The 22,459-nt window shown below is 30.4% G+C and overlaps 2 protein-coding genes across 2 annotated transcripts; one reads left to right on the top strand and one right to left on the bottom strand.

Moving 5' to 3' along the window:
• Positions 1 to 5,839: 5,839 nt before the first annotated feature.
• LOC139426675 (uncharacterized) lies at positions 5,840 to 6,214 on the bottom strand. Its single transcript, XM_071186359.1, has one exon. The coding sequence runs from the start codon at positions 6,212 to 6,214 to the stop codon at positions 5,840 to 5,842; it is 375 nt and encodes a 124-aa protein (XP_071042460.1).
• A 4,748-nt stretch (positions 6,215 to 10,962) lies between these two features.
• On the top strand, positions 10,963 to 11,553 carry LOC107437187 (uncharacterized). The gene has a single exon (XM_016049098.2). It carries the CDS (start codon positions 10,963 to 10,965, stop codon positions 11,551 to 11,553), a length of 591 nt encoding a protein of 196 aa, XP_015904584.1.
• Positions 11,554 to 22,459: the final 10,906 nt, after the last annotated feature.

Raw genomic sequence — 22,459 nt, 5'->3', positions numbered from 1 at the left:
TGAAATGTGTTAAATGTTAAATGTGTTATTTGAAAATAAATGTGAAACTCAAATTTAAATGTCGAATATGATTTAATCACTCTGATTACTTGTAACGTACTGTGAATTTTATTTTGAAGTCCACATTATATATGCTGAGAAACGTGACTAAATGTGTAATATTACTGTAATAAAATGATTTTAAGCAGTAATAAAAAACTTACTTTGTGTTCGTACTTAATTTATTCTTATTTTTATTATATGTTTGAAAGTATAAGCATTAGAATATAAGCAATATTCCTCCCAATATCCCATCTAGTATTATAAATATCCCCCAATATTATTTTAATATCCACCCAATAACTTTTTTTTCAGATATCAATAAATGAAGAATCATTACATGAATAAGATTTATGAATAGACTCCGATCGTCAAACACGTACAAAAAGTTTACTTAGAACAAATGAGATGGACGTTTAGACATAGAATTTCCTCATTTACAAAGAACTAAAAAAAAAAAATTTCCAATGCCCACCTGTGTTAACATCCGTCAATTCAGATATATACAGGGCGATTTTGTTGGCCTCTCTTTCAGGGGCACCATATTAGCAATTGTTAGAAATTAAAATGCAGATGAATATTCTTTTTCAAACATTTAGAAGCTGGCATAAGTGTTGTTTGCTACCTAACAGATTTATGAATTAGTTTTTATTCGTTGTGTCAAGCGAACTCAATGATGAACGTGCAAGACATGTCAGGTATTTCGAAACAAGTATTTCTAATTAGGAATGTAATTAGTAATAATTAATCAAATTAAATTCTTGATTAGTATTTCTAAATTCATCTGAAACTGTGTGTTTATTTTGTTTATACTTTGTTTTAAAACTTGTTTCCATAAGACGAGGAAATTTACGTCCTTTTTCAACTGAATTAAATATTTAAGTTACGTATTTAGGAGAAAATTCAGAGGAGAATACGTACATACTCTTTTGTAAGAGCTGTAGAGATCAGTCTACTATTATCACCAATGATGTTTAATTATTTTTTGTAATCGGAGCAAACTAAAAAGAGGAAAAAAGTTTTTCTTATAAAATTTAAATGAATAAAAAAAAGGTCTATATTCCTTTGAAAGATTTGTTAACAATCGCCTTATTATTATTGAAGCCAAAATTGACGCGAAATGTTGAAAGGTAAAGAATGAAAAAAAAATTAAGTTATGTACCAAAAAACTCAATTAAGGAATAAAAATATAATTAATAAAGAAAAATTATCGAGACTAATCTATTTTATTCATTTCTGAAGTCTTTGAGGATATAATGAAGTTTTTATATACTCAATATAATATGTTCTTTTTGTCTAAAACAGCAGTCTATATTCAGATAAAAACCACTTTTAGTATCTTTTGAGCCACATACAATTTTTTTAAATAAACAAAGAATAAAAACCTACTCTTTTGATGGCTTCGGGATTGTATTCCCTGTAGATCAAACAGTAGTGTATTTATAATCTTATCATTCTTTGGTTTTAAATATGTATTAAACACGTACTTTAAAGCAAATTAATTATAATGAAATCATTTTTAAATCTTTTATTTTATACGCTAGTATTAATTCAATTTTTATTAAGCTTATAACATAAAAAATAGATCTTTATTAAGCATTGTATGCATAAAAAATATACACATTCGAGAGGGAGCAAATTAGTATTGTAGTGAAGTGGAATTAAATCCATGAATTTGACTGTCTGATAAAACTGAAGGAAGTAAAGGATTATTATAAGATCCACCTTCAATTTTGATCAAGCTGCTTGGATTTAAATCTCGTGTCAATTTTCTGTTTTGTTTTAATCAACAGGCATACATTTTTTTAAATATATCTTTTGGACCAGGATTCTAAAAATATGTAATAACGATTATTATGAAATTCCTTGTATTTCTTTTTTCAATCCATTTATTTGTATATTTTATCTTCCTACCAATCATAGAAAAATAAAAAGTTTTGTTTGTAATTTAAGACAGCGCTTATTAGCTTAAGACAGCCAATAAGCTTTTTAAATAATAAATATTGCGTACTGTGATCTCTCTCAAGTTCTGTAAAGTTTTTTCCTTAGTACCTCGTTTAACTTATTAGTGTTTTATAAATTACTTATTTGAATTTTTGCTACGCAAAAATTCTTTAAAATTTAATTATATTTATTCTTTTCAACTTTCTTTTTTTTTCATTGAATGTCTTAATAGCTACGTGTTAGGAACATATGGACGAAAATTTGAAAAAAAGAGAGGAGCAAAAGTGCCCTGTGCGTACCTGCAAGTTTTATAAAGAGAAAAGCATGTTCATCATATCAAAATTCTAAATCTAAGAACCGTTTTTCAAGATGACTCTCTTTTACGACCCAATTACTAAATTTAGAAATAAATTTAAAAATATTTCTAATTTGGAACGACATTTTAATTTCTCCTCTAAACAAAAGATATGCTACATCAAACTTTGCTGTGATTTAGGAATAGAAATTTAATTTTAATATTTCTCTTGTTTGAAACGGGCGAATTATTAAGAAAGCCTGTTTCGGATAGAGTAGAGACAATTCCAAAGAATAGAACTTATTTCTTGGTTAGTCTTGCTTCTAGGAGATACTTTCGAAAAGAGAATGACAATGTCATTAAATGAAGCTTAAGGTCTCATTTTTAATTAGTTTAATAGACTTGTAGACTAAACCAGTTAAAGACTGAACACTTCCTTGTGAATGAACAATTCATAAATATTTTTAAAATTTGAGATATTCAAAGTTTTCTGTCAATTTGATTGATAACAGTAGCTTACTATTAACAGTTGTAAGGAAATCTAATGTTGCATTAGATTACCTGGTCATATAGTCTTATAAAAATATAGTCAATTATCATATTGTCATATAAAAATTATCTGGGCGAATTTGTTAGTGTCAGTCTAGCAAGTTGTGTCTTATTTATTAATAAACACCTTAGCATAAGCAATTATTGAGATAAGCGAGTGTTTAATCCCGGGCTTAGCAAATGGGGGAGAACCAAATCCGACAGAGTACTGAAAATTTTCCATATTAATAAAAATTGAGGAACATTTTTAATTTTCATGTTCTTTTAGCCATACGATACATCAAAATTCTGATAAATATACAAAAAACATCTACTAACAAGTGACTCAACTGACTTAGAAATTGATTACCCAATGAATGAAGAGTATGTGAGAACTATGATTTTACGTAGCTCTTAGAGTCAGTAGTTCTGCGATATAGGGAACTTGAGAAATTTTGTTAAATGATGTATGAATAGAATAAGTAATTTAATTTCAAAGCATTAAATTAATCGCTCCACTTATGAAAAAAAAATCATAATTAAAATTTATTTCTTATTTATATTTATAGATGTGGCAGTTAGTTACATTAATTATAGATTATGCAACTTAATAAGAGATGTTATTTTTTATCGAAAATTAATATAATATGAAAAACAAAAATGTATCGAATATTTCTTTGCAAGCTTATATGCTAATGACTACTAATTAGTGATGTATTTTTCGGTCACAATGCAATACATAATTTATAAAGATACTTAACAATATTAAATTAACTAAATAAAATTGAAACGTTGTCAAATTGCTGAAAATGCGCAGATCCAGCAAAAGAAATAAAATATTTCACTTTAATAAGGAAAAAAAAATTAGTTTTCATGTAAATCATGGAAAATCAATAACAATCTTAGATTGTGAGCTTCACGTTTTCACTTATTATTTTTGATTAAACTCTTATGGAGCTCTTTTTAAATCATTTGGTTATTAGTTTTAATTTTTATTCAACAAAATGCTTGGACGCTATTTATTTACGGATGTAAAATCTTAATGGTGAGAATTTTTTCTCAATATTTAAGGTAAATGACGATTTAATTTATATATTTTTTACTTTACTCAGTTATTCGTATTCTTAAATTTATTTCCCTGTTCAATATATGATTGCACCGTTAAACTGTTTAAAATAATAAAGGAATAAATGTGGCTATCTGATTTTATTCATAGTTTATTCATGACTGCGTTTGAATAAATTATCAAATAAGATTTTTTTCCGCTTATCGTAAAATTTATCAAATAATTAAATGGAGAAGAAATTAGCTGCAGTAAATAAAAATGTAACAGACATTAAATTGAAGAACGTTTTTCTTTAATGTACGGCAGAAACAGAACGTTTAATAATAGCGCTACTAAAAGGCTCTCCAGAGACTAAGGCTCAAAGAAATTTAAAACTTTTAAATTAGATTACCTCCAAAAAAAATTAAAGCCGAAATTAGATGCATGAACTGTAAAAACATCACTGAAAGTTCTACAGAAAAAATATGTTTTACAGGAAGAAAACTAATAAAGGAAAATAAAGATTTTTTTTCTGTTTTTAATTATAACCAAGAGTTGCAAAAAATTCCAGTTTTTCTTTTTCCTTTTTTTACAGACTTTTCCCGTTTATTTGACGGTTTTTATCTGTTTTTCGCGAAAAAGATTTTTTCTGCTTTTTCAAGAGAATCAAAAATGGATTACAACTGTTGTCAATTCAAACTCTTGCTTTTTGCATGAAAATTTACTTACCGTAAGCTTACAGTCTGTCTTTTGAATAATTTTATGATTATTTTTTCTACTTGCACTAACTTTTCTGAAATTTTGAACATTGTATGGGCTTCATTGCTGAATTTATGCTCTACCTGATTAATATCTACCTTTAGATATATTGTTTTGGAATTTTAATTGCCAGCCATTTTATATCAGTTTGAGTCAATATAGTTTTACACGTTTTTACACTTAAATATAATTTCAATAAGTCAGACGTTTAATATAAGTCTATTATTTTTCTTCATAATCAAAGAATAGAGCTGTCATGGCTCAGGACGCGGAACGCTCAATCAGAATGAGGTGACACGGGTTTTATTACGTCTCGGGATCTTTTAAGCTATTAGTTTGAAATAATTCGGTGCGAGCCAAAATTCTTTTAAGAGTTTTTTATTTAAACTTAACAAAACGACATCCAACAAAAGACTGATAAGAAAAGCAATGTATTACTTTGCTATCCTCACAGATGCGCAAGCTGCGCCATCTATAGTAAGGTAAAATTATTCATTTAATGTAAGGAAGATGCAACATCCTCCAACCGCAAAAGGTTAAAGTTTAAAATTTTCAAAAATTTTAAATAAAAGTAAAAGTATTAAGTTTAGAAATATGAAACAAAATTATTTCAAATACATGAAATATATATAGAAAATGTTTAAAGCATATTAATACAACATTGAAGATTACAGTTTAACAGGTTTGACTGTTGATCTTAGAGTTTTATTTACAATACCTGTTTTTTCTAAACGAAATAATCGTTGAAATTGTCGAACTATTTCACCATTTTGAGTATTAACCTTTGCAACTCGGTAAACACCATCACGTCATATATATTTTCAATTACTTTCGCTAGAGGCCAATCAACACGTTTTTTATTATCTGAACTGATTAGAACCATATCCCCCACTTCAAGTGGGGTTTGATGAGAGTGTCTGGATTGCTTAAGGAGAGAAATATATTCCTTATAGAAACGTGTTTTTAGCTTTTGTTTAATGGAGAGAAGATGTTTCGCATGTTTGCGAAGATTCTGCATATATTCTGATTGAGATCATCTACGCAAAATTCAGTCTGATCCTGTAAAAAGAGAGAAGTAGTTAATGGCACTAGATCTGATGGTTATTCGGAGAGGTAAGTAAGAGGTCTACCTTTAAGTAGAGCTTCACATTCACACACAATGGTGTACAGTTCTTCTCAGTTAAGACACGCTTTTCCTAAATTGCGGCTCAACAATTCCTACAACATTCTTACCACCCTCTCCCACCAACCCCCCACCAAGCAGCAGTAGGTGGGTTGAAATGCCAGGATATTTTTCTCAAATCTGAGTGAGCAATGATGACATCCCAGTCTATACTTTTCAGTTCGTTGTTTGTGCCATTATCTGAATAGATTGATTTTACTCGACCCTGACGTGAAAGGAATCGTCTCAATGCGAGAGGAAAACTTTGTGTGGAGATGTCCGAAACAAGTTCGAAATGTACTGCACGGTGCACGGCACACGTGAAGATTGCAATCCAAACTTTGTCACAATTTCGCAGAACCAAAGGACCAGCTAAATCAACTTCAGTTGTTTCGAACACTGCTGATATTCGCACACGTTCTCCTGGAAGAAGAGCGAACATCGTCGTAGCAGATTTGGATTTAAATCTTTGGCAAATTACACATTTGGAAACAACTGATCGAACAGTTTTTTTATCGCAAAATCCAGTACTTTTCACGAAGGGTTGTGACAAGTGTTTGTACACCTACATGGCTGTAGGTCCGATGAGTCTCTTCGATGAGTTTGAAAACTAGTTCATTCGTGTCTGGCAACAGAATAGGATGTCTGAAAAAATCACCATCACCAGTCGAGAAAAGTTTTGTCTCAACTCTTAGAAAACCACTAGAGGCGTGGTGAATGATGAAATTGGGTGGTATCAGTCGACGATTTTTTCCAAATGAGTCATTTTGTATGAAAAGGAGTATATCGAGCTCAGATTTGGTGAGCTCTTCCTCTTTTAAGTTTCCATTCAAGAAGGATTCATTCTGTTTATTTACTACTGATTTAGCATTGAAGATAAATCGTTTAACATAGGCCAAAATTCGAACTATTGTAGAAAATTTCGAAATTCGCAGAGTCCATTCGAAAAAATTAGGTTCGGAATTACCTAAAGAAAGATTCGTTGAAATTGTAGGTTTTTTCTCCACGGAAGCAAGCTTTAAACAAATTGTCACCGTCGACCGGTAGGAAATACTACCGGCGCCATGATAGTCACCGGTGACCGGTGAAGCCAAAAGTATTAGAAACACTTAATTTGAGTAAACTTTTAATGCCTGTAATTTTTTAAAAAATATTATTATCGTTGCTAAAATGGTTTGAAGAAATTAATGCAATATTAGTTATATACACAGAGATGCCAACTTGCTCCGGACGGCGAATAAATAATTTCAAGTGGTAGTTCATTAATTATGATTCTTGGTTTAATAAATTCAATTTAGTAGATTTTTATCCACCTCTATTTCTAAACAATTTATAGTCTAATATAATTCACCACCTTTACCGATATGTCAATTCTAAGCCTTTTAAAAATCTAGCAAAATCTGTCTAATGCTTGCAAATTTAGTTTGTAGTTATTTACCGTTTGTCCAGACGGGCAAACCATGTAATATTAGCTTGGCATTCAACGTGTTAATCACTATTGATAAGCTGTAGTCTTGTTTCAGTAAATGCACAATATAAAATATCAGTATACTTTCGCTATGCGTAATTATGGATTTAAACACGCTGCCTACGAAGTGACTTTTTGCTCAAAAGGACTGACGAAACTGATGTAAAAAATAATGAAAAGAAAACATTGTTATCCAAAGTATTTATTTCTTTATTTATTGTTACACGTGCATATGCGGGCTTGCGTGCTCATTACGAAAAGTACGATATGTTTTAAGTCCTAGTCATATTGAAGAACAGCTGGGTGAAATTGGAGAAAGACATTTCAAAGATGCTTCTATTGTAACTTGAGGCAGTGGGTTCAAATTCTTTTGCTTCCCAGTGTGTATGATCGTGATGTCTTTCTCAATCTTGTGCAATCTATATTTTGACTTAAAACGAGCATAAAAGGCTATCATTGTAATGAACACATGAGCCTGCGTATGCGTGCAAAACGATAAACAAATAAAATGAATAGTTGCATCCACGACTGTGGTGGGATTTGAAACTCACACCTCTACGTTTCCACTTAAGGATGCCGAATCGGAGGTGCCATCCAGGATCAACATTGCGATGGCACGTCTTCGGATCATCCGTTAGGGATGTTTCCCAGACCGTCGCCAATAGCCCATTGTACAGCTCTAGTGCGACGTAAATGAACAACAACAACAACCTTTTTAGGATGCTTGGATAGACCAGATGCATAAGAATTCAGCAAACGATATAGGTTTGCCCTGTCCAGGCATTTGTACATTAGCAAATGCATATTTTTTATAGTTTTAACCTGTTTATGCCCAGGCGAAAAAAATGGTCTATTTATGAAAAACTACTAACTGAAACAAGTGGTAGTATGTATTTGCTTATACCAAGTGGAATTTATTTTCGCTTCCTACCACTTTAACTACAAAAAGTAATGTGTCTTAATTCAGATCGGATTATAATAGTATTTAATATATTCAGAGTAGCTATGGTTCGGCAAAATTAATCCTATCAATGAACCACTTGTGATACAAAATTTTTTTATTCTGAAAAAGTCATTTTAAAAGGACGCTGGGCACAAATGGTTTAAAAGTTAATAGATTTAACTTACTGTTTACAAAAGAAAAAAAAAATTAATGAATGAGAAACAAATTTTATTGTTTACTAAATGACTGATACTTTATCGTTACTTTAATGTTGCTGTTGTTAAGCCTTAATGTTGTTAAGTACTTATGTTATAAAATGTTACTTTAATTCTGGTTTTGACCATGTTTTATTGGTCAGTGTTTTAAAATATTACCGCTATTTCAAATTATACATTTTCGATTACGCATTGAAACAATTGCTTTTTCTCAAGCTTTTCTACACACTAAAATATAACTTAGCTATTGCTACTAATTTTCATTATATTATCAAATAACTGTTTTTTTTTTAAACTTTATATTCTAATTTTTATTTATAAACTAGCCGCCTAAGGCGGCCAGCTGTCCGCCACGCTGAAGGTTTTCACAAATAAAGTTTTTTAAAACGTAGCAGGAAATCTGAAGATTAGTGGACAATTAAAGTGTTCCTGTCCTGCAATTTTGTCTTCATATCCAGTTCTGCTGCAGATGTGTTATAGCTCTTGAGGATGTTTGAAATTATATAGCTACAACGCTTAAGAAAAAAAAAACTAAAATGCTAAATACATGAAAAGAACACGAAAACGAATAAATTTTTTATGGTATCAATTTCTATTTCTATATAATTTTTTATGGTATCAAATTCTATTTCTATATCTGTTACGTCAAGCACTCAGGTATTATAATTTGATCTAGTTGTGCTTGTATAATTTTGATCTAGTTGCGCTTTCTACGTCATTTTGTTAACATCGTTTGGTTTGTTATTTAACATCGTTTGGTTTGTTATTTCTAAGTTAACTTTCAAAAAATTGGCTGGCATCAGCATTTTTATTCTTTAAGTTGTTTATTTTTTCTTTTGGAATTCGTTCCTTTTTAGCGAAATGTTTTTCAACCTAATCGAATTCTTTGCCGACTGTTCTCTGTATATATAAAGAAAATAAAGTAAATATTTTTAAAGTGTTGTGAAAAGAATTTTTAGTTGTACAAAGTACTACAATATCGCTATAAAAATTATCGTCTTCGCTTAAGAAAAAAAAAAAAGAGCGTGGAAAGAAGAAGAAAAACTTATTATAACAATTATGAACAGCGACAAATATATCAAAGCGAAGCGTTCTATTTACGTATCGAATATGTTGCCACATTTTTAATACAAAAGTTAAACTTTTCTCCACTTTAATAAATGTAAACTAATGCGAACTTTACAATTAAATTATTAATTCCTTCGTATATTATTGGTTTAAGTTGTCGAAAATTAATATTTCAATTGTGAGGTTCGCATTAGCATACATTTATAAGAGTGGGGAAAAGTATATGCATTTTTTAATAGTTTTTTGAATATGGCTCTTTGAAGACGAAAAAGCAGACGAAAAGCATAGACTTACAAAATGACTGATAACTAAATAACTAATCCAAATTTTTAAAAAAGAAAAAAAATACTTCTTCATTATGTCAAAACACAATTATGTGCCGAGTTTCGTGCCTGGGCGAGGCTTCTGGGGCGATATATTGTGATTACAGACACACACACACACACACACACACAGCCACTTTTATTATTATGTATAGATGTATAGCCCAATTAAAAATTTGCATTTCATTGGCTCGATTAACATCATAAAAGTTCAAAATTGGATTAAAAAAAATATTTTAGATGCTTATTTAAAACTTTGTAAATAACTTATGTTAATTCTTGGGACTGGATAGAATCGCAAATTTACCCAAAATGTTTTAATGTGAATTAACCCGTCAGGACGCGTGCCTCCCTTACGTACACAAAAGTGCGCGTGGGGTCCTTATGGACCCTACTAGCCTAAATTATGGTTAAAGCTTTTTTCACTGTAATATTTGAAAACAAAATGATTATAATAATAAAATTTAAGTTTTTCAAAAATTAGTAACACACGAAATCTTTAAAATACTCACAATAATCTGCGGCAGAGCTTAACCATGGCTCTGTGTTCAGCGTAAGATGGCGCTACGCGCGCCGCAGACAGGGACCACTACTTCAACTTCGAACTTTGAGTTAACCGTAAGAGAGGTGACTCACGACGCCACACTCTCTATCTGAACTGCACGATAGACGCACGCGCGTTGCCTAGGGCCGTGCACCTATGTAACTTCTTATTCATGTATGACCTAGAAATTGTCTTTATTAAAGTTTATGTTTGTTTAATGAATTAACCATCATTATTAAGCAACATGAACATTGGTGACCTCCGGACGTGATTTAAGCACGCAGTAATGCTCACTTCGATCTAGTAACGCCTTCTTTGATGGATATATCACATTGAACAGTTGACTTGCTACTTGTGACTGCGACATAATCCACCTACTCACGCTGTTGCTGCTCAGTTTCAATCATACACATTAATACACTCGACTGCTAAAGGCAACAGAGGAGCGAACGCGACCGTGAAATTAATACACCTCTCACTTTCAGCACTCAAACAAAAAAAACCGGTGGCCCGGTCTTTCACAAGTACAGCAACTAGTGAGATCCATACATCGAATTCTATCCCTGATAAAATTCTGGTGGGGGAGTATTGTGGCGTAACTACACTGGCATCGCCGACTGAAAACTGCTATGAAATGTCACTTGACGGAACGTTGGGTGGAGAAACTTCCCACTATACTACTCGGTCTTCGAGTAACATTTAGACCGGACTTAAAAGCAACTCCTTGTGAGTTGGTATACGGCAAAACGGTACGACTGCGAGGAGAATTCTTTACAGCTTCTGATGACCCCGTGGACGAGTCTTCGTTCGCCAAAAGACTGAAAGAATACACGCGCAGCCTGCGCCCGACACAAACAAGACTACAGACAGGTCAGACTTTCATTCCTCAAGACTTGTCTACTTGCAGCCACGTCTTCTTGAGATATGATGCTGTCCGAGCATCACTTCGCCCAATCTACGACGGACCCTATCTGGTTCTCAGTAAAACAGAGAAAGTCTTCAGGATACTGAAAGAGAACAAGGAAACGGTTGTTTCCATAGACAGACTCAAACCAGCCTTTTTGTTGTCAGGGGAGCCACCTCAGTCAAATACCCCGGCAGCGGACATTGAGCACCAGCCCCCTCAGTCAAATACCCCGGCAGCGGACATTGAAAACCAGCCACCGACCAAAACATGCAGGTCTGGTAGAAGAGTTAGGACCCCAGTCCGTTTTTCCTAGCGCTCCGCTAGGAGGGGGGTACTGCGGCAGAGCTTAACCATGGCTCTGTGTTCAGCGTAAGATGGCGCAGACCGGAACCACTTCTTCACCTTCGAACTTTGAGTTAACCGTAAGAGAGGTGACTCACGACGCCACACTCTCTCTCTGAACTGCACGATCGACGCACGCGCGTTGCCTGGGGCCGTGCACCTATGTAACTTCTTATTCATGTATAACCTAGAAATTGTCTTTATTAAAGTTTATGCATGTTTAATGAATTAACAATCATTATTAAGCAACATGAACAAATCCAAGAAAATAGCATATTTATTATACGTAACACTCTATACTGTCTTCCTTCTCTTATCTATTCTTTATTCATGAAGTTTCGACATATACTAAGTTTGTTTTCTTTGTACAAAATTTTTTTATATGTTACGCATGCAGTTGATCATTTTTTGTCCTTATTACGTGGGCAAGTGTAGCAATGTTCATTAGATTTCAGAGCTTTCTGTTTTGAAGTAGGTTCAGTTTAGTCTTTTTCGTTGTTGCATGCATCCAGGCATCTCTTTCGGCAGTCTTTAGGTGATGATTTTTTCTTTTTTCCACTATGTTCATTTATATTTTCCTATAAAATTATCGTTGTTAGCTTCTTGCGTGGATTCTTCTTCAAATTCTGATTGTGAGTCTTGATCACTCATAATTTCGAGATCAGAATTACATTCCGCTTCCTCTTCAGGAAAAATGTCTTCCTCACTCTCAACCTCTCCCAAAAGCTTTCACAGCCTCTCCATTTCCTTTTCGTACAGAGTCACCATGTTGCAGCTAAGAAAAAACTCAAAACACAAAAAGCAGCAATGTTTAAATGTATATTTTTGACTAACACGAATAGGCGCGTGGGGTCCAGTCACACCCCTAACTTGATAACATCTTTGTCAAAGAAAAAATAATGACCCTTTGGAATACCTGAATAGCATGATATAGGGTGTATAAAATTAGACTACTGAAAAGAAAGAAATTTCAAGGTCAATAGAAGAAAAGAAATTGTATAAACAAAATCATCTGGGGTCCATATGGACCCCTACGCGTCCTACCGGGTTAAATAATTAAAAATGAACTTAATTGCTTTCTGAGCCTAAATTTTAAATCTGTGTCGCGTTGCTTGAGAACTGCCCACATACAAATAAAAGTCACTGAAGAGTTCTCCATTTAAACGATCGAAACTGTCAATAGAAACAACAAATCCAATTTATGAGACTTATTGCTTCAATTTAGCCTTTAATTTACCCGTGGCGATGAGAAACGCAAAATTATGTTTCCATGTTTTTGGGATTAACGACGACCAACTAACTCCTTTTACCACTAACTCTATATCATTCAAATTTCTACAAAGAGGTTGTATTCACTTGTTTAAAAATATTTCATTTACAAACCTGTATGAGTGAGAAAACGGTAATATGTTACACAGTGTTGCTTATTACAGCTAAATTACAAAATTTTCCGCTTAAGAAGATTTGAACAATAGAACTTGTTTTATACCTGTTCTTAGTAGGAAAGCGAAATGTAAATATTCAATAAATCTAAATTAATAAGCATTACGTAATTATGCATAAGACAGAAATGCCGACACAGTTATAAAATCAAAAATAACTCCGCTATTTTTATTGTTAATATTTGTATATTTGTTGCACCTCTTGATGCCATGTTGTTCATAAATTAAGCAGAACCGCGGTGGCAGCAATTCTAATCCTAGCTTTCACTGAACACGCAGCAAAATATCTTCAGCGGCAGACGGACAATGGATTAGAATCCCCTTTTCGTCAAGCTACCGTGGAAGGTTTCTAGGCTTTTGGTGTTTTGGGATAGGTTTTCGGAGGTTTCCTCTTCATGTAACGCAAATGCAGGTACGTTCCTTCAAAAAGTCCTCCACGGAGGCTAATTTGCCCCAATCTTGATAAAGGAGTTCCTTTGCCTTGTGGGTTGGGCTCAAGATTACAAGGTTATGAAATTGAACATCAATGACGTACACTCAAAAATGTTATCGGCTGTTCAATCACGGCTATAAAATTAAAGAAATTAAGCAAAAAAAAAACTCTTTCAGAAGTTTCTTTTTTTAAGAAAAATATTAATTATATAACAATAACTACTGAACTAAGTATTAGCCAGCACTTAATATGATACAAATGCTAGCGAAAAACTCAAGATTGTCAAAATTTGCCTAAATAAAACAATTTTCTCCCACATGCCTGCACTTCAGTACATAAGTGAAGTTTTTTTTTTATGCAATTGGTGCTTATTTTGAATAATTTATGTTTATGAAAACATTTTTTGGCAAGTTAGAATAGGAGTTATATAGAAAAAATAAGCAAGTTTGGTTTCTGGTATTTCTCAAACTACTAAATCAGTGGTGTCAAATGTCCTCAACTGATGATATTGACTATGTTGAATTGATATAATCAATCAAATGTAAGTAATCATTAAAGAAAGAGCGTGAAATAATCTTTAGTGGAATTTGGTTTTGTTTAAAAATATTGAGCTATAGACAAATAAATGTCATTGATCTTAGCCTTCAAATAACAAAGGAAAAGCTCCAACACGTATTAAGATAGATATTTAAGAAATATAAATTTATTTTTTTATGAAAAAAAATTTTCTAATTTAAAAAAAAAATAATAATAATGCATTGCAATGTTTCGACAGTGTTTATTCAATCATGTTTTTATTAAAATAAATATATTAATTAATTTGTTAGTCCTTTAAACTTTTAATTTTATCAACTAAAATAATTTAATTATTATATTAAAATATATTAACTTTAACGTAATTAAAATAATTAACCTTATGAAAAAAATATTTGAGTTAATTTTATTATCTGTTCGAAAATGAATAACTACATATTTACATTATGTTATCAATTATATATTTGTTTTTAAATTACAAATTGATTATTTTAAATCTAAGAAACATGTAATTAAAATTTTTGCCGATTTGAATACTTCGTTCTATTATTTGATATAATAATGATGATAATAACTTACTGCATTTTCAAATTAAAAGTTGAATTCAAGAGTGTCTATTGACGTTTATGGAAACTGATTACAAAACGTGGGAGAGCTAGGATCTAGCTCAGACAAGATTTATATTGTTCGGTGACGTATGGGTATTGAATTCTGATCTCTTCACAGAAGTGGTGAAGCATACCATATTTTCTGATTAGTTGAGGCATTTTCTGAAGTACTACTTGCTATATTTGGCAGCGATAGGATAGCTTAGAGTTTACTTATCATTTGTTCATTCTTATCTCACAGCCCGAATTCTTTACTTTGTAAGTAATAAACTTTTGTTCCATATGGAACCTAATTATAAATTGTTTTCAGAATCATGCATATACATCTAAGTCCATTAATATACTATTTTTTACTTATGAGATATTATTATAGGGGTAAGGAAATATATATTCCAGCGGCCATTTCTTAATAAATTGCAATATGTTTCCGTGATTTTTTAATATATTTTTACTATCACTTCTTGTCAAATTCGACGATAAACAAAGAAGTTATTTCGTACATAATAACAGAGTTAAGAACGAAATGTTAATTGTTAAGAAATTATTTTCCTAAAAAAATATATTTATCTTTTTATGTGTGTAATTTAGTTACGTTTAAACCTTGGCCAAAGTTTCTTGTTCGCCAAGGTTAAAACATAAATGGATACTATATTTTGTTAAAGTATCCGTGGGGCAGTAAAAATGAGACTGTCAGTTCTTAAATTAAACAATTATATACTTGAAGAAAACGTTATATAATACAATTTTATTTTCAAATTTAACAATAACGAGTAGTTTAAAATAGAAATATGCATTCGCTAGGTAAGACTCCAATAAAAAAAAGTGATCAGTATGTTGATGAAATGCTCTCTGAGACATTTCAGAGTATTCAGAATATTTCATACTGAAAGTTAATATGATATTACATAAAGATTTTTTTTATACGAATATGCAATACACAAAGAGCAATTCCATATATATCATTAGCTTAAATGAAAAATATGCTGTTTAGGTAAATGTGAACGCCTGTTGATGAAATGCAACATAACCCTGCATCTCTTACATTGGCCATCAAACATGATGAAGTATGATAATGAGAAATAATTAAGACCAATGATTTTCCCGTTAACATTATGACATTTAAGCAACTACATCAAATTTTAATGTGCCCGGAATTCAGATTAAAGTAGAACAGTGTATCACGAGCTGAAATCGATTTTTTCGAATGTGTTGGTTTCAAAAAATTTAATCCATGCACATTGCGAAAGTTATGCATGTGTGGATGACAATTTATCAGGAATATTTCATAACTGTCTTACTGTATATTCAAAAAAAAAATTTTTTTTTTATAGAATAGGAATAAAATGCTTCCTTAGTAGAGTCTTGGAGTGGTAAGCTCTGAATCACAAGCAATTTGAATCATTGAAATAATGTTAATAATTTTTTTGAATATTAACTTTTTTAGGATAACGATGCATTTATTTGGGAGAGATAAGATAGCAGATATTTTTCATATTTTACAATATTTAAAGTAAAATTGCAAACATTCATATAAATAACCATACTCTAAATGAATTTTCCCTTCACTATTTAAATACTCATCGTATACGGAATTATTTTTAGCAGAAATCGGGATGCATCAATGCTGTACATACATCTTAGTAATTGTCCTTTTGGGAGTATTTGGAGCAATTGGATAGTCTAAGAGAAATATGAATACAGATGTGAACCACAATATATTTTTGGAATAAAATATTGAGTGAAGTGAAGTGAGTGATGATCAGATTCTATTCAAAAAGTTAACCTAAAGTACTATAAACATGTGTCAATAAAGTAATTATCTAAACAAAAATCGGAAGAACCTGATACAGATCCTTTTAAAATATGGGGATTAAATATGTGTGCTTAAAATAACTGATTCATCGAGAAGCTTCTAAATTGTGGAAACATACGATAAATTTTAATATTAACTATATTCAAAATAATTCAAAACCGAATGAATTGCATCAAAAGATTTGGAGACACAGCGAAAATTTACTATTCATCTGCAGTCCCTGGCCAAATTATTAGACGCACTATAAGATTCTATGTAAAATCTTCATTATCAGATGATACTATACAGCTTTATTGCTTTTATGAGACTGAAACCGGTTTGCACTTGTTTGCGCTCGTGTATCAATTGCTTAAATTAGACGATATATCATAAAAATTGGACGATAGTATACATTAGACAATATATTATATAAATATAGAATATTTATTACATCAAGCATTACATTAAAATATTATAATAATTAGATCAAATTATGAGAGGCAAAGTGGTTTTTTAATGATTTGCACGAGTTTATAGGCAATGCATTTAAACATACATGAAATGGGTTTTTCTTCAGGAGAATTTTTATGTACTTCCTATTTGTATTTATTTTTAACGAGTAGCATTACAATGTTAACCAATAGATACAGGAACAAATGTAAACCGGTTTCATCCGAGTAAAAATAATACAGCTGTATAGTATCACCTGATAATTATAATTATAGATAAAATCTTATAGTGCGTCTAATAATATGGCCAGTGACTGTTAGTTAAAAAAGAAAAATATTCATATTACTTCTAAATAATAAAACTTTGCACCACTGATGTATCTGATGGCATACAGATCAACATTCTTCGAAACAAATCTAATCCTCAATGAATGTAATAAACCAGTAATTATATTATTTCATTTAATGAATAACATTATACTAGAAAAACAAATAAACATAAAAAAAAAATTATCCTCCCCAAAACAAATTAATATTTCTACTGTTTTATAGAGACAGTACACCAAAATGTTGATTAAAACCAACTTTCCAATAAATATGAAAGAGGAAGAGAGGGGGTAAAAATAAAGAAGGGCTAGAGCCCGATGAACCCTGTTAAATAAGTAGGTTTTGGGACTCATTTTTCCCTACAAGCTTCTAAAAGATAAGTATAAGTTCATAGGATATTTTTGGCGTAAGTTTGATCCTCACACTGGGCAAAATAGAAATTTATTATTAAGAATTATTTTTTTCCTGATAAATGATGAAATCCAATGCATATAAGATTACTAATAAATTTATTAATCGTATCTAATAGTATAAGAAATTCTAAATTTTTTAAGTATTTTTTTTTTAATTTGATTTATTTAAAAATAATTAGTAACAAAAAATAATTAATATTAATTTTACATACATGTTTTTATTTATTTTATTTTATACTCCTCTAAAAATTATGTATATTAAAAAAATCTGTATAAATAAACATTTAATATTATTAAATAATATACATTATTAAAAACATAATATTCTTTAATTTGTGTTAATTAAAAATAGGAAATCAAATAGTTTTACTTACAATAAATCTTAGACTTTTTTTAATATATGATGCTTACTTAAATCATTTATTAAGGGGAGAAAGGTTTCTTTTTATTTTCTACCTACCTTCAAACATCTATTTCAAGTTTGGGTACTTTTTTGTGTTCTGCCGTTTTCTTACTTCATTTTTGTCAGTTTCAATGATGCTATTTTTTGTACAAATTTTTTGTTCTAGTTGTAAGTTATTTTTTGAACAAATTGATTTCTTTATTACGCAAACAATTTAACAAATATTTTTAATTGTATATAAAAAGATATGGAATAATCAGAATCGAAAAGCGCTCTTTTAAGTAAATTAAATCAAATTGAAATAAAATATGAAGGCATTTTTTTTACATAAAATCAAGTAAATAGTTTTTTTACGTTCTGTTTCAAATACGTGTTATAAATATAGTTATTGGAATTTAATAATCTTGATTATATTTGCTGCAGTTAAAAAAAAAGTTCTTACATGATTTTAAATAAATATCTGCATTTCCGAAGAAAAATATAAACATTTACTTCGCAAGAGTATTCATTCATACTTTAAGATGTATAAATATTTCAAATATCACATTTATAAATATATAATTTGTAATACAAATGTATTTTCTATGTTTAAGAAAGTGAAATCATAACTGAATTAACTGAAATATTTATCAGTTTTCGCGTTTTCAGCACTATTTTAAAAAGACGTAAGGGAAGTAGAAGAAAAATATTGTTAAAAATTTAGAACGCATATTAGATTAGATTCTAACTTAGAGTTCATGGGATAAATGTGTTGAGAAACGTGTTTTAAATTTAGAGTTCGGTTAACGAATAAAATATTTTCTGAGAAACTATTTAAACTATTATATACTATTTAGAAAATAGTATTAAAAATGCTGTATGATTATTTTAAATAATTAACATAGTTATTATAGTTTATAATTTTTTAAGAAATCTTAAAAATTTACAAAATAAAAAGAATTAATTTGATTACATAATTTTTTATCGAAATGATCTTGCTTTCATTAAGAGAGGATCTTTCTAATTAGCCGGGAGTTAGGGCAAAATTATCATCATTTAACTTGCTTTTTTAATTCATTATTACTAGACAGCGGATTATATGCACTAAAAAACGGACAAAATATGCATGCAAATATGCACTAAAAACTTGAATCTATGCTCTTAAAACTAGAAATATGCATTTAAAATAGAAATTAAAAGTTCAACTTATTTAAATACTATTACTTACTTTTCCCACAAACACAGCTAAAACATTTTTTTGTTAAAAGGAAGAAAATCAAAATATTTCTTACTTGAATCTACACATTTCTGAAGTAAAAGCCTAAAACTGAAGTATGATATATGAGAGTAGAAAAATCATCGCATTTTCCGGAAAGATTTTATTGAACTGAATAATTTTAGTTGCAATACGCAACTAAGTGTTTTTCCAAATTTTCAAGGTTGAATTGATGTCGTCGGTCATCAAAGATCATTTTGAAAGCAGAAAATGACCTCTCCACGTCAACCGATAATATTGGACAAAACTTGCACAATTTCGTACTCATTGGTTTCACTTTCTCTGGAAGTTCAGTTCCGTTTCCATTAAGAAAATCATTTATCTTCTTCACTGCTTCAAAACCCGAATTTTTGTTTTGAACGAAACACCATTTTTCTTTTACTTTCTTCCCAACTGAGTCTGGAAGAGCATTGATGCACTGTTGAATTTTTTCAATTTCGGATATGGCCTCAGCCAGGGGAAGACCTCGTGTTTCGAGCTTCGTTATTGCTCCACTTAAGAAAGAAAAGTGAGTGTCAATTATGGCCAAGTCCTTCTGCAAAGAGATATCCTGTAGTAATTCTTTTGTGACATAAACTGAAGAAGCACAGGAACTGTCAATTGCATCTACAACTGACTTTATTGCATCAAAATTATTAGCGTAAAAACGTGCAGCTTCAATCCATGTACCCCACCTAGTTATCACAGGCTGTGGAGGTAAGGGCAAATCAGGATACATTTCTTTATACAATTTTATGCGCACAGGTGCCTTGAGAAAAACTTTCTTGATACTAGAAATTAAATCATTCCCAGAGGAGAATACTTCTCGAACAGTCTCAGCCAGTCTGTGAACAGCATGAGCCAAATTCTGGGATAAAAAATTTCCAGTGCTGCTGCTGATTTGACCATATACGGAGCGGCAGTACTATCAGGCCATAATAATCTGATAGAATCATTGACAAACCTTGCTATGGTTGAATGATTGACTTTTTCAAGGGCTTTGCTTGCTAGAAGATGTGGTCGAGTAGGAATATTATCCATTTTTCCACAAATAAAATGAGCAATATAGCGACCGCACTTATCTGTCGTCTCATCGACTTCAATCCATATAGGGCCATCTCCAATATCTCGTCGAATATCATCCAGTACTTCGTTATATATCGGTTGAAGGTAGTTCTTTCTTAAAGTCGATTCATCGGGAATGATCTGATTGGTACAATATTTTTTTAAAAACTGTCTTAAGTTTGGAATATTTAACTTTTTTAAGGGAATATTGCTGCTTACTAAGGCTTTGCATAAATCACTAGAAAAATCCCTTTCCTATTTAGCTGCTTGAACAGGAATAGTTAATAAACTTTGAACAAATCCTTTTGTAATCTGCTTTTTCTTCGCGGAGTGAGCATTAGTCTTTATATGTTGATCGATTTGGTACTTGTTTTCACAGGAAATGTGTTTTTGACAAATCACACAAAATACTATTTCCCCATCGGTCGTAAAGTCCTTCCCATAGTCCGAAATCCATGTCTTCATTAAATTTGATTTAGTCGACATAATTTTTGGCATATTATAAAATTCAGCAGTCAAAAATCAAGTTCGAAGCTTCACTAACTACGTATTCAACTGATGGATGTCGAAACTATTTTTCTATCTAATGGTCTATCGAAATATGTTAGAATAGCAGCTCTCTCCGAAAATGTATTCACTCCACCTTTGAATTTAAAATCTTTAATGATATTCTGTCTCCATTCAAAAAAACCTTCAATTGGGAAATTGAAGGTTTTTTTGAATTAGAGATTTTTAATAAGAATAGAATCATCGAGATTTTTAATAAAAATAGAAATTACTTTATTTTAAGAAGTTGGAAAAGATGGTCTAAATTTAGAACCTAAAGACATAAATTTCTTAATTTTATCATTATCAATAATATCTAAATCCCCGGTAATAACATGTTTTGGGAAGGTATCAAAAAAAGAAGTATCTTTATATTCATGACAATTACACAAATAGCTCAAATTATCTGTAGCTAAATCCCTATAATTGCAAATAAATTTTTTATACTTTTTGTATATCTAGAAGTTGGTTTACAATTAAGTTGGATAGGAAGAAGGTTTTTAATTTCACCAAGAATTGCGTTTAAGATAATTAAAAATTTTATTAGCAAAATCTATAATAAAAAAATCTGGTTTGGGTATATTCTTGTGCTTATAATTCTTTTTAAACCTACATCTAGCTAAATCTTCTACTAAGTTTTTAAAAATTGAAATTTCTTGTTTTGAATAAATTTTTACTTGATCTAACTTTAAAAAATTTAAGAGTTTGTTATGAAAATTAAGCTTAACCCCTAAAATCTTAATTTTAATAGATTTAATAGCATTAGATTGATCATAGCAATTAATGCAATCATTAACAAAATCTTTTAAGTTGTATTTAAATTTATTTTTATTGTTACCTCTTTTCTCTCTATTATTATTGTAATCTTTAAAAAGTTTAAAAATATTACAAATACACTCATTATTATTAAAAATTTAAAATTGAAGTTAGTACTAAGAACGTATGAATTAATAGATTCATTAATGATCATATATTTATTTTCAGCTTCAAGACGTTTTTTAGGGTTTTAATGAAATCCAAAACCTCTATTGAAAAGTTATTAAACCCGTGTTCAGAAAAATTTTTTAATTTCAAGGCTATTGTTATTATTATTAGAGTTACTTTTCTTTGATAAAGACCTATGGAAATTAATTCTTTCGTGAAGAGGCAGGGAGGATTGGCCAATATATATTACATCGCAAATTAGACATTTAATTTTATAGATACAGCTGGTAGTCTTTCAAGGAGGTAAATTTAAAAAAGAATTAACACTGACGAGCGAATTACAGGAAAATCATCGATTATCATTACTCTAAATTTAATTATTAAATAGACACAAATGATAAAATAATATAAAAAGAAAACTGTAAATGGAAAAATCCAATAGTCTTCTGCAAGACACATCTATTGGAATAATTTAATGCGATATTTCTGAATAAAGAACAATTATCCTAAGATAACAATTATTCTTTATATGTGTCGATATTACAAAAAAATTTGTTGAAAAAGAGCATGAAAATAAAAGAAAGCAGCAACCAAACTTACCGGCGTGTAGCAAAATGCGGTTTAGGATTTAATGTAGAATAATTAAACAGTTAACAAAATTCACGAAGAAATATATAGGTATATATAAATATATATATAATAAATAT

The sequence above is a fragment of the Parasteatoda tepidariorum genome, chromosome 1 (genome assembly GCF_043381705.1).
Source record: "Parasteatoda tepidariorum isolate YZ-2023 chromosome 1, CAS_Ptep_4.0, whole genome shotgun sequence".
Lineage (NCBI taxonomy): Eukaryota > Metazoa > Arthropoda > Arachnida > Araneae > Theridiidae > Parasteatoda > Parasteatoda tepidariorum.
This window is presented reverse-complemented; position numbering and strand designations above follow the sequence as displayed.

Coding starts and splice junctions, on each gene's coding strand:
- LOC139426675 (XM_071186359.1), bottom strand. CDS start 6,214: ATGTTCGCTCTTCTTCCAGGAGAACGTGTGCGAATATCAGCAGTGTTC.
- LOC107437187 (XM_016049098.2), top strand. CDS start 10,963: ATGAAATGTCACTTGACGGAACGTTGGGTGGAGAAACTTCCCACTATA.